Source organism: Hemibagrus wyckioides, linkage group LG05, assembly GCF_019097595.1.
Source record: "Hemibagrus wyckioides isolate EC202008001 linkage group LG05, SWU_Hwy_1.0, whole genome shotgun sequence".
Classification (NCBI taxonomy): Eukaryota; Metazoa; Chordata; class Actinopteri; order Siluriformes; family Bagridae; genus Hemibagrus; species Hemibagrus wyckioides.
Window position 1 is genome coordinate 20,317,369 of NC_080714.1, and position 11,890 is coordinate 20,329,258.

At 37.6% G+C, this 11,890-nt stretch overlaps 1 protein-coding gene across 3 annotated transcripts; it reads left to right on the plus strand.

The window, feature by feature from the left end:
• The first annotated feature begins 1,042 nt into the window (after positions 1 to 1,042).
• inka2 (inka box actin regulator 2) lies at positions 1,043 to 8,631 on the plus strand. Of its 3 annotated transcripts, none has more exons than XM_058390744.1 (2): positions 1,043 to 1,633; positions 6,559 to 8,631. In XM_058390744.1, the coding sequence occupies exons 1-2, from the start codon at positions 1,568 to 1,570 to the stop codon at positions 7,651 to 7,653; spliced, it is 1,161 nt and encodes a 386-aa protein (XP_058246727.1). In that variant the 5' UTR covers positions 1,043 to 1,567; the 3' UTR covers positions 7,654 to 8,631. The 3 variants fall into 3 exon arrangements, with proteins under 3 accessions (XP_058246727.1, XP_058246728.1, XP_058246729.1); XM_058390745.1 differs by lacking the exon at positions 1,043 to 1,633 and adding an exon at positions 5,119 to 5,477 and having other exon boundaries at positions 6,559 to 8,630; XM_058390746.1 differs by lacking the exon at positions 1,043 to 1,633 and adding an exon at positions 5,735 to 6,202 and having other exon boundaries at positions 6,559 to 8,630.
• Positions 8,632 to 11,890: the final 3,259 nt, after the last annotated feature.

The window sequence follows — 11,890 nt, forward strand, 5'->3', positions numbered from 1 at the left end:
TTTGTATACACGTGTACGTTCGTACTGTACTGTGTTTTACCCAAGAGCTGAGTGGGCCTTGTTTTGGTCCAGATGACATGGCGCTAACTATGACAGGTTTCAAAAGGTTGTATTGCCTTTTTATAAAATCATTTAAGAATATTGGCACATTTCATCAGCCTAATCCAAAATACGGTGATAATGTTTTTGACTATGTGTCCCAGCTAGCAATGTTCAGTTCCCAGAACATTCTTGAAAGGTTTGCATTTGGTTTGGTTTTATTTGTAATTTTACTAGGAAACTTTTCTTTGCGTTGTCCCCATTCATACTGAGACAAAAATGTTTGTGTGTGTGTCTGTCTGTGTGTGTGTGTGTTCATATTTGTTATTTTTGTTGTTGTTTCAGCACAGCTTATAATGCTTCCCAAAAATAGAAACTAGTTCCAAAAATAATAGCTATTTGCATACTTGTTATAATGTAACTGCTATAATATCATAAAAGATCACTATTGGGAATATTGGTTCCCATCCCAAATCAAATGCTAACTTTAGGGGAACATTCTATGCTTTGGAGAAAATTATGCTAAATGAATCTTCTGTGTATAATTTCTCTAAGATCTGAATACATGCTACTTCCATAGTACACCGTAGCCTGCTCATGCACATTGATTAAGGTATCAGAACGTTATCATATAAGCAATGATGAATAGACATAAATTGGTGATTAAATGAGATACAATTGGGGGGGAAAACTAAAAAAAACAAAACAAAACAACAACAAAAATACTATATCTTCTAATACTATGTGTCCAAATAAAACTAATAGGATCATGGGACTATTTTAGGAGTTTAATTTGTCCTAATTAAGATTTCATACTTTAATGTAAAGCATGAACATGAGGTAAACATCAGTTGAGAACATTTTCTCTCTCAGATTGGTGATCCAATCAGAGCTGGATCTCAGAGGTACATTCACTGTCTCTGTGCGTAAACAATAGAGACAGTCCCATTCTTATGCATGAACCCCTGCTGAAGCGTCCATTGATCCGCTATTGACTAGATTACTGACCTTAAAGCTCGTTTGATTCTGTACTCGGAGAACCATTAGTTAAACCCCCCTTGTTAGTTAGGTGTGTCCTGGAGATTTGAAACGGAGTTTGAACGCGCCACACGTGGAGACAAATCCCACTGCTGCACTTTCCCACAGACGCGCATTGCGCCGGAGTCCCACTGAGCGGCAAGGACCTTTCACACTTTATTCATCACAGGCTTAAGTGAGAGGAGTGTTGGGTTGGTTTAGTTGATTTAGCACGCAGTGATGTGAGAGATCTGGAAAATTAAAGTGTGTGTGGAAGTGGGTGCGCGTGGAGTAAGTCTCCTGAGCTCGTGCTTTCACTTTACAGCTTCGTGGTGCTGAAAAAAGAGCTAGAAGACGCAGAAGAAGGCGCACATACAGTAACGACACAGAGGCTTTCATTGCTACGTATATTACTTCAGCTGGACTTTTCTAATTCCAGTTAGACAGTCTAAACAAGACAGTGTGTGTAAGTTTAATACACACCTTAATAAATATTAAATAGCTCGTTTGCATGATGGAGCGTGTACCAGAGCGCAAAGATATGGACAAGTGTCTGAAACGTTTAAATAAGGAACTGGTAAGTATTCCATTTCATTATTATTTTTTAGTACTATTCACTTTGCTCATTTTAAAAGACCACTTTTTGGACATGTTAATTTGGTTCTGCATTTTTTTTTTAATCCAGATTTGATTGTACTCTGAAAAGTGTCTACAACTTTGGGCTCAAATCCATTCCTACTCCTTGTATTGACTAAGTGTCTTACATATTGTATGAAATAATGGCGTTTACGCGTTTTTGGAAGCCAGTGACAGTCATGTGGCTGGAAACGGTGATTTGAAATAAGCGAAGCTGATTGGCTTATTGTTATACCTTCCTTCTGCTGATTGGCTTGTTCTGTCTCGCCTATTTACCTGCTCGTCTGTCCCAGGTCCCTTTGGGTTACACAGTTTTGATGCAACTGTTCCCAGTTCGTATTATTGCTGACTTTGTTCATAATAACTATTATTTCTATTAAAGACCTGTAATGGAGTAGTTTTTAAATACCCCCAAAAGCTTTGACACATGATACAGGTAGTAAACTAATCAATAATTCTGCTAAATCAATCTGTTACATGTAAAGTTAAGTAAGCTTATGCAATCTGAGTATGAGGATTTGATTGTGGGGGAGTAGTGGTTCATTACGCAGGCCTGGAGTATGGAGTGAAACAAAGGCTGGCTTTGTGGCCCAGAGCTTCCCTAAACAAGAGTTAGCCTTAAAGCCCTGATATGGCTGCCTCTCCAGGCGCCAGGGTTTAAAAAGGCTCAAAAACAACAATGCGAGAATGCAGTGCTGAATAGTGTATAAACAAAGAAATTGACATAATATTAGAATTTACCTATTTGGGAGATTTATTTATTAGTTCAATGTACTATGTCAGCTCTCCAATTTGACTGTCAGATCATTTTACAAATATAACGTGATAAAAGAAAATTCAGCACAGCTGGTAGTGTTGCCTCTCACAGATTCAATCCTGAGCTTGAGTTACAAAATCCCTGTGTACACTTGGGGTTCCTCCACATTTCCTCCCACCTCCTGGTAGATGGATTACCTACAGTAAATTGCTTCTGTTTGTGTGTGCGAGTGTGTGTGTGTGTGTGTGCATGGGGCCCTGCAGACTGCCATCCCATCCAAAGTGTGTCCTCAGGGTACACTCTGGATCCATCACAAAGAAGAATAAATGAATTATGCTCAGTATGTTATAAGATGTACCAAAAAAACCTAGGTTTAATACATTTGTAGATGAATTTACATAGCTATGCTCAGTAAGATCTGGAATTCACTAATATTTCTATGTTCAGTATGTACTGGAGTTTGCCAGTATATTTATTATCAGTATAGGCTGAAATCCACCAATATGTCTATGTTTAGTGTGTACTGAAATTTACCAGGACTGCTACACTCAGTAGGCCTAGGTACTGGAATTGGCCAAGACAGCAATGTATAGTATGTACACTAGTTTACCAGTAAGGCTATGATTTGTCATTTTGTCATGTGAAAGTTCCCTGTTATTGCAGATGACTTTCCTCAAGGGATCTTCAAAAATTACAGCTCTAACACAATACACTAAACCATTGATGTTCCTTGTACTGCACTGTAGAATTCATTTAATGGTGTATAATTACACTAAAACGAATACTATAGATGACAATATAGATAGTATGTGAGTGAAAGCAAATTTCTGTAACTTACTATTGATTAAGACATTAAGCCATCTGTAATTTACTAATGATGTCAGAGCCTTTAGAAAGTTCTTCAATACAAGCTGTCATTATCCGGGCTTTATATCTGCACTCCCTTTTGCCTACAGGGCTGATGAATGTGTCTCAGCACAGTCTGTGACCTCTAAACAGTCCCAAGTGTAGAGCCAAGTAGAAGAAGGAGCTCTCAAACACATAAGTAGACATTTCAACTGAATTAAAACAGCATTTATGTGTTCACACAATATCCAGTTATACAACGTAATCATATAAAGTTGCAGTAAATTTTGTGTACACACACACAACATTTTTAGAACTCAAGACTCTTGACATGCAAAAACTGAGCATGCTTGTTTGCTAAAAAAAAATTCTCTCCCTCTCTCCCATGCCATGTAAAGGAAAAAAACTCAAATCTTAGCTTAAAAACCTGCTGTTTGCAAATATAACATGGCATTCACAGTCAAACAATCAGGGCATTGAGTAAAACTGCCATCCACATTTTTTACTACTGCTTTTATTCAGTATTCCTGCACCTTATGAATGAATACCTCCTTTTCATTCCTCTGTTTATAAGTGAGGTAATTGCACTTATCCTTCCCAGAGGTATAATAAAGATCATTAACAAGCGATCAATAGGTTTGCTGATTTATCAACTCACTGAGGGGGTTTGTGATGATAAACATGCTGTATTGATGATCTGTGCATTCACTGTACGTGTCACATGCAGCTCTTGACAAGTGAGAAAAGAAGACACGCTCCCACAGTGTGTTCGTGTGTGTGCGTGCATGGTGCTGACTAGTAGATCTGAGATTGCCTTAGGGATGTTACTCACAACCACATCCGTCATGAATGAGTTGTTACGGTGACGTAAGCCAAATCCTCCAATGTGTCTGGGCTCATCCTGAAGGAGAGCACAGGAGGCCAGGGTGATGAAATAGCAGCAGTTTCAGAAAACTAAGACGGGTGTCAAATTACCAGCTGATCTGTTCTTTTACAACATTCTGATTAAAGACATTAAAGACGAACTCAGCTGCAGTATGAATATTGTACTGGCCCTGTAATTTTTTTTTTTTTTCATTCCATATGAATGATGTCTCTGTGGACTTTTGACATTTCCACACAAAGAATCCTTTCTCAACATCACTTGTGTCACAGACATTATTGATGTCTAAATGATTATGAGGTCATAGTGTTAGTCGACACTGACAACAGACCCTCTTCTTGTATGACTTCAGAGTCAGTTTCCCCACATGACCTCTAAAAGCACTTTACAACATGCCCCCATTTATATTTAATGAGCTGCTCAAAATAAAACATGGCTTCGTACAGTCTGTAAGAAATACATGTGAAAGCGAGTTACTGTGAATGAGCACATCTCAGATCTCTCATTTAAACTCTCATCAGTAACTTTCTCAACTGGAGATATTTTCTCTAAATATTCAAAAGATGAGGAACTAATTTAATAGGAAGATTATTTTATACTTCCTGATCACTAAGGGGGAAAGTATTTAAATAAGGAAAATCTTCTAAAAGATAAGTATAGCCTCTATTTGCTAAAGCGGGTTAATATTATATAGTGTACACAGAAGTATATACACTACTGAAGGTAACCCTGATATTACTGTAGTGTGTTATGTGTGATGTGTGTGTGGCATGTTTAAACTGGTTGAAGGTATTTTATCTTCATAAATCCCCAGTAACATGAATGGGATCATAATCCCCAGCTCTGACAAGTGTGATCCACAGTTATAATGAGTAGTTTTCTATTTCACACACACACACACACATGTTCATCTTCAATTAATCATTCTATTACAATCGCTTCAAATGCTTTTAAGATATGTACGTAATTAAAGACCTGTGATGAAGCTCTCCATGGTTACACACACAGACAAAATGACAAATGCACTTCCTCTTACATAAGTCCACCGATTATGAGAAATTTACTATGAGACATGTCTCACCCATAAAAGTAGTCAGGTTTGATTCATATAGCCATTTCCTCTTTAAAACTACAGCCCCCACTGTGCCCTCTCGTTTATTCCTGGGAAAAAAATCAATGTGACGCATGAATTGGACAGCCCCCTGATTGGCTAACAGACAGATACACACTAGAAAGAAAGAGAAGGAGAGAAAGGGAGAGGAAGAGAGGCATAAAGGAGAGAGAGCATACTGGAGTATGGTAAGGTGATAGTGCTTATTTTTGAACTAATGGGTTACATAACTATGGCAAAGCAATGCAGAAAAGCAGAGATATTGCTGAAATCATCTTCATAGATAACAGGTTTACAGGCAACTTAATTTTAATGGTGCATATAAGCTCTTTGATATAATTATTTTTGCTGTTGCTTCTTGCAATCTGAGTATTTAGCTTTCTGTGCTAACTAATAACTAATAGAAAAACATATATTCTTTAATACTTTGCCATTTTAAACTTTGTAAGCTTCTAAGTAGGTGTGTATTCATTTAGATGACAACATATTAAAAGAATCTTTTGAAAGAATTTCAAATTTTTGTCCTCTAACTGAGGTTACTGTATCAGGAGTGCATCGCTTCCTATCCAGAAGCTGATAACAGCTATTGATCTGTAATCCAAGAGATGCAGAGACCTTTTACAGGCAGCACTGAACATATATACAGCTCATTGAATCTGATGAATATGAAGGTTTTGCGTTAAAGCCATTTTTTGTTGCTACTAGCTTAAGATGATGACTGAATACACAGACATACACAATTTGATACTTTTATGGTGAAGGGACTTTGAGTCTCACCTTGATCGCTAGCCATGAGGAGATATAGTTACAAAATAACAGGTTGTGAGAGACATAGAAGAAGGAACAGTACTAAAAATATCAAAGTTGAATACAGAATAGAAAGAGATTGAGTCAAAATGCTGACAGGTTTCAGGTATGAAAAACAGCTTTGCTACGTTTTTTCCCCAGGTGTTATTTTCCCCTTATTCTTGGCATGACATTACACGTAGATAAGAGCATTGCCAGTTCAAACCAAAAGTCGGGACTCAGCTCTTTTGTTCTCCTCCTAAATCAGATCCCTGAGGGGAAATCTGAGACTCTGGAATGGTAGATCACCGCCAACCACAGAATTCTGCTAAAATATTCAGACATATTAGGTGGTACATTTTATGTCTGAAGACACCGAATGATGTCATGTCTTTAATGACACAAACTTAGATGTTGGTTCTCCTTTGAACATGATCTCTGATAAAAACCTGATGGGTACATTAAAGAATCTTTCTCTTTTAGATCTCCATCCGGGAGACAGGCGATGGTCTCCAGACTCAGATGAACTCTATGATGGGAGCTTTGCAGGAGCTGAAACTTCTTAAGGTTCAGACTGCTCTGGAACAACTTCAGATCTCCTGCAAGACCAGTCAGCTTTATCAACACTCTCCTCACAGACCCACAACCTCAAATACTGCATTCAAACATCATCTGGATCATATTTCAGAGCAGCCAAAAAAGCATATCTTTGCCGAAGAATCAAGTCTGCCTGACCTAGAAATGGAACGCTCTACATTCCTCACCAGCACACCATTTGAGAAACTGGTTCCACACCATATACCAAGAAGGCAGGAACCTAGAGGAACCCACCATAGAGGAAGTCTGTGCAACTCTGCTTCTTTCACCAGCTCTGAGGATGACAGTTTCTCTTCGTGTGATTCTCGAGACAGTGTCCCTTCAAGCAACACTGCAAGCCATTCAACCTCAAGATCCCCTTCAGTGGAGCATCAACCCTCATTCCATTCAGCCACAATAGCTGAACTCCAAGGATTAATGAACACACTTTCACGGGAAGGCCCTTCTATTGACAGTGATTTTTCTCAATTCGACACAGAAGACTCCAGCGACTGGACATCCTCTCTGATGAGTCAAAGCCGAAACAGGCAGCCATTAGTGCTAGGAGACAATGTCTTTGCTGATTTAGTGGGTAACTGGCTGGACCTGCCCGAACTGGAGAGCCGTATATCTGGTGAGGCAGACAGCACAGGAAAGATTGCTGAAGCATCTCAGCATCCACTACGACTCAGCTGCTCTCAGGAATTCTGTAGACGACTATCTCTAACCACCAGCATTTTCAAAAAGGTCTTGCGCAGTATTCGGCCTGACCGGGAAAAACGTCTAAAGGAAAGACCAGGATGGTTACACACAGAAGATGAGGAGGAAACCCTCTTTAAAAGAGCCAAGAAGAAGAATAAAGCGTCCAAACCTAAAGATAGTGTCTACAGACCCTTTTGGACAAGAGCTGGAGGATTGAGAGGAAAAAGCAAACCAGACAATATGGAGATCAAAAGTTCAAAAGGGCCAGTATTTGATTACAGCTCTGCAGTATGGGTTTAAGCTATTCATATAAGCACTGATAATCATGTTTTAAAAAAAGAGGACTTGTTTAACATATAAGTGTGGAATTACAGCAAGTTATAAAAAGCAAAATTAAGACAGTACTCAGGACCTTGTAAGGTATTCAATCATGAACACATACCCAGTGTGTAAAAGAGTGGGGGTTTGTTTAACTCTCTCTTTCTTGTTATCAACCTTGTTGTTCTGAAAGCAAAGGTACCCATTTGTTCTTCAGAAAAACTTTAGGTTCCCAAGGCATGTAATTACCATTATTATACATTCCTTTAACATTGAATCATTCATATACACCACATATTGTGCTTTCAAGTAAGAATAATATATGCAGTGCTCTCAAACTTGTTTAAATAAAGTGAGCACATCAAGACTTTTTTGTTAATGTCATGTTGAGGAAAAACAAGCTGTCTATTCCTGATGAGTCAAATTAACTAATGTCAGTCTGCTCATTGATTGTCTGCCTGTTTAGATTACTTTTAAGGTAGGACTGTCCAGTTGTCATTCAAAATCAAATGCTGAATACCCAGAAAAATAAGCATCTAAAAATCTTTCATAAGAAACCAAAAATGTTTACATACAGAACTGTAACTGTACAATAAATGATAAAATGTTTGTAACATATAAATATGTTGATGTTCTGTAAATGCACTTCTATTGACGATGTTCCATGTACTGTATGTTCTTCTTTTCTTAGAAACTCATGTATGGCAAACATAAGAGCACACTGTCCCTGTTAACATGCACAATTATGTACACAGCACAGTTAGGATTAACTGATCAAATGAAATAATGTTGTATATCAAGTCAAATATTCACTCAGAACTAGGTAATGTTTATATTGAACATGTTTGAAATCTGTTCACATTTTGTGAATGTCCAAGCTTTAATATGTACATGTGTTTGTTTGGTTTTTTTTGCTCTAATTATTTTCTAGAATGGCCAAAGAGCTTCTTTTGGACAAATCAATTTATGTCAATATTGAGAATCTAATCATTCTTCATTAAAGTCTTCTATGCAAAAGTTGTATGAAATAATTTTTTAATACAAAATGTTGCATGAATCAAGTCAAGTCAAGAAGCTTTAATTGTCATTTCAACCACATATAGCTGACGCAGTACAATTCTGTCCCCATACCACCCTAATCCCACATCCCTATAACAATATATAATACAATAACAACACAAGCCCACCTAATAGCTACTATACTCGTTATCTCAGTGGAAAATAAAAAAGAAAACGTTAACACTGACATAATTTGCTAATATTCAATGTTGTAGTTTTTCTACATAACAAATACTTGAGCAATAGTATTCTTTTCCACTGACCTCAATCTGTGATTATACAATATGCTGCAGTGTGTTCTCAAACAGCAGCGCTGTAATGCCATGTATCTGATCATACAGTAAGAACTGTACTCCCTGAAACACAATTTCTCTTTCTTTAAAGCAAGTTAACTTCTTCATGCTTAGCATCTGCCCAAGTATCCTGTGTAGTAAATCTTAATTCAAAGAAGACTATGAATTTCCCTCCCTCCAGCATGGCCATGACTGGGGAGCCTAGAGGCTATTGGCTTAAAACTGACAGGTCAGGTTTTCTCCCAGAAGCCATGTCAGCACAAGTGCTCACATTTCCTAGATGAGAACCAAGAGGCCAATCAAACATTACTATAATACACCTCCATTAACTAAATGCATCAGCAGAGCTATTTCGCCTATAAACCAGTGAACAACATAAACTAAAATGGAACAAATGTTGGCAAAGCCTGGGTTCATCTCAAAGAATGTGTGCTAAAATTGACACAAAGCACTCTCAGAAAGCTGATCCACATATAACATGGGATGACTTCTCTGACCAAAACCTATGGTCATTTATCAAGAAAAAAGGTAGGACACAAAATTTAATAGTCAGCCCACTGGACAAGAAAAATACCAGTGTGCTGGCAGACCCATGTTTTATTTGCACAGAAACCTAGATGACTAATCTCAATAGTGATGCCTGTAATGTAAAAAAAAACACATATAAGAGATAAGATTAAAAATAATAATAATAATAATAATAGCACATTAATGCAGAGCATGTAATATTTTTAAACTGTTAAGAGATTTGGTGTTGTACTAGGAAGAAAGTTATATAACATCTTTCTAGGTGCTGCATGTCCCTGAGTCTGAAAAGATTGAACCCCATCCATACATTCAAATTAATCTGTCAAGTAAAAACTGTTCTACTGACAGATGATGTGTGTAATGCAGCAGGAAGTTGAAGACAGAAGGAGCAGCATAAGCTAGAGGTACAGCAAAACCTTATTAAAAAAAAAAAAAAAAACACAGTAAAACTTTATTTAAAAATAAATAGCTTTCTAAATAGCGCTAAATCTCTGAATCACGTATGGTGAGAAAGACACAGATGTGGATTCCTGCTCCAGATGCAGACACACAGCAGTATCAGTCATACATGATGATCAATGCACTGACTATTAATGTAGACTCTAATAACAGGGTACAAACTCACGCACTCTTACGTGCACACACACACCTCAAAAGCAAAACCAGCCCGCAGGGTAAACAGGTGTGGGTGTAGGAGAGGTCACATAGAATTCAATTACCTTTGGGCAGAAATCTGTCCTGATTCTATTCTTTCAGCATGTGAACACATTAAAGGTCATACTTTATACCTTTACAGCTGTTCATGAAACCATTTACACATTTCCCTGCTGCCAGAACATCATACTATTACGTTCTTTTCTGTGCACCTACTCAACCTCCACAGCTGTTGGCATGTCCCTCTCACGCAATCTTGTGAAAACACACACACTTAAATGATGTATGACAAGGCTAACCTTGTCCAGTTGCTGAAAAGTCAAGATAGATTTCTGGGTTTAGGATACTCAGCTCATTTTATTTAGTTTTTCTTAAGCAACCGACCTACCTACCTACCCACCCTTATAGTATGTGCTAATTCCTTATAAATCACTACACACACCAACATGCAGCATACATTGAAATCCTGCTTTCAATGAAGCCATTGCGATTCTTTAAAAAGGACATATTGTATGTGTGCAATATGCTAATGATGGACTACAACTGTGTAGTCAGATGTTTGTTTATGTCGTGTTCTGGGTGTGGGGTATAGAGGTGTAAACACATCTACCATTCCTCTTTTCCACACACACCACACGTCAATTACAGACTTAAAATTGCTGTGATTACACACTGGCTAGGGATTCTACAAACTCAAGCTCCCTAGAACCTGCTCAACCTCACAAATATTCACTTTTAGTGTTAGTTTTGCTGAATGATGCCACTTTCTCCTGGTCAGTCTGACAAGCTGGCATGGAGGACAGTGAATTCTGATCACAGATCAGCACTAAGCTGTATATGAGACTAGAAAGGTCAGTGATCACAAGCCAAGACTTTCTTTTGTATAGAAACAAAATGAGCACAATAATATAAATTTGATATGCTACAGTGATGCTTTCTCAACACATAAAACAGATAACACTAATTCCTACAATTTTTAGCTCAAATTCATACGATGTTCACATCAAGTTCTACTATACGCTTTACTTACCGGTCATTAATAAAAAATAATAAATGAAAAACAATGTTTAGTTTACTGGAACAGTCGGCACAATAATATATATGAAGCTTAAGAAAGCACTGCAGTGAGAATACTGGCAGTGAAACAGGCCTCAATGCTAGTGATGAGGTTTTGAGAGAAACAGAGAGCCACTGTTGTTGACTTAATCCCTTTCAGCAAAATAATTTGGAAAATTAATAAATGTGAGTAAAAGGTGCTCTCAATAACCCACACCTAACTTACACAAGTACACTTTGACTAATAAAGTGAATAAACCTCAAAAGATCCATACAACACAATTATCAGTAAAAAATACTCAGAATTGAGAAATTAATAGCCTGGGTAAGAAACAAGGCAATCACTAATGTAATCAAGGCTCAAAAAGCTGACAGAAGGGCTATTCCTTAAAAAGAGTGCGCTTTGAACATAACCTTTACAACAAATTACCAGCAACTAGTGTTTACAGTGTCAGGACGTGCATGGCCAGTGATTTGCTACCCTCTTGTGGACAAAATACGGTAACAGACAACCCACAATTCATGGCTATTTTTAGTCATAATTTAAGCAAAGCTGAGAAATCTTGGTCATAAATAAAGCTATAACAAGGAACCTAGCAAATTTGTGTCACTAGCTTGAGATTTTTTTT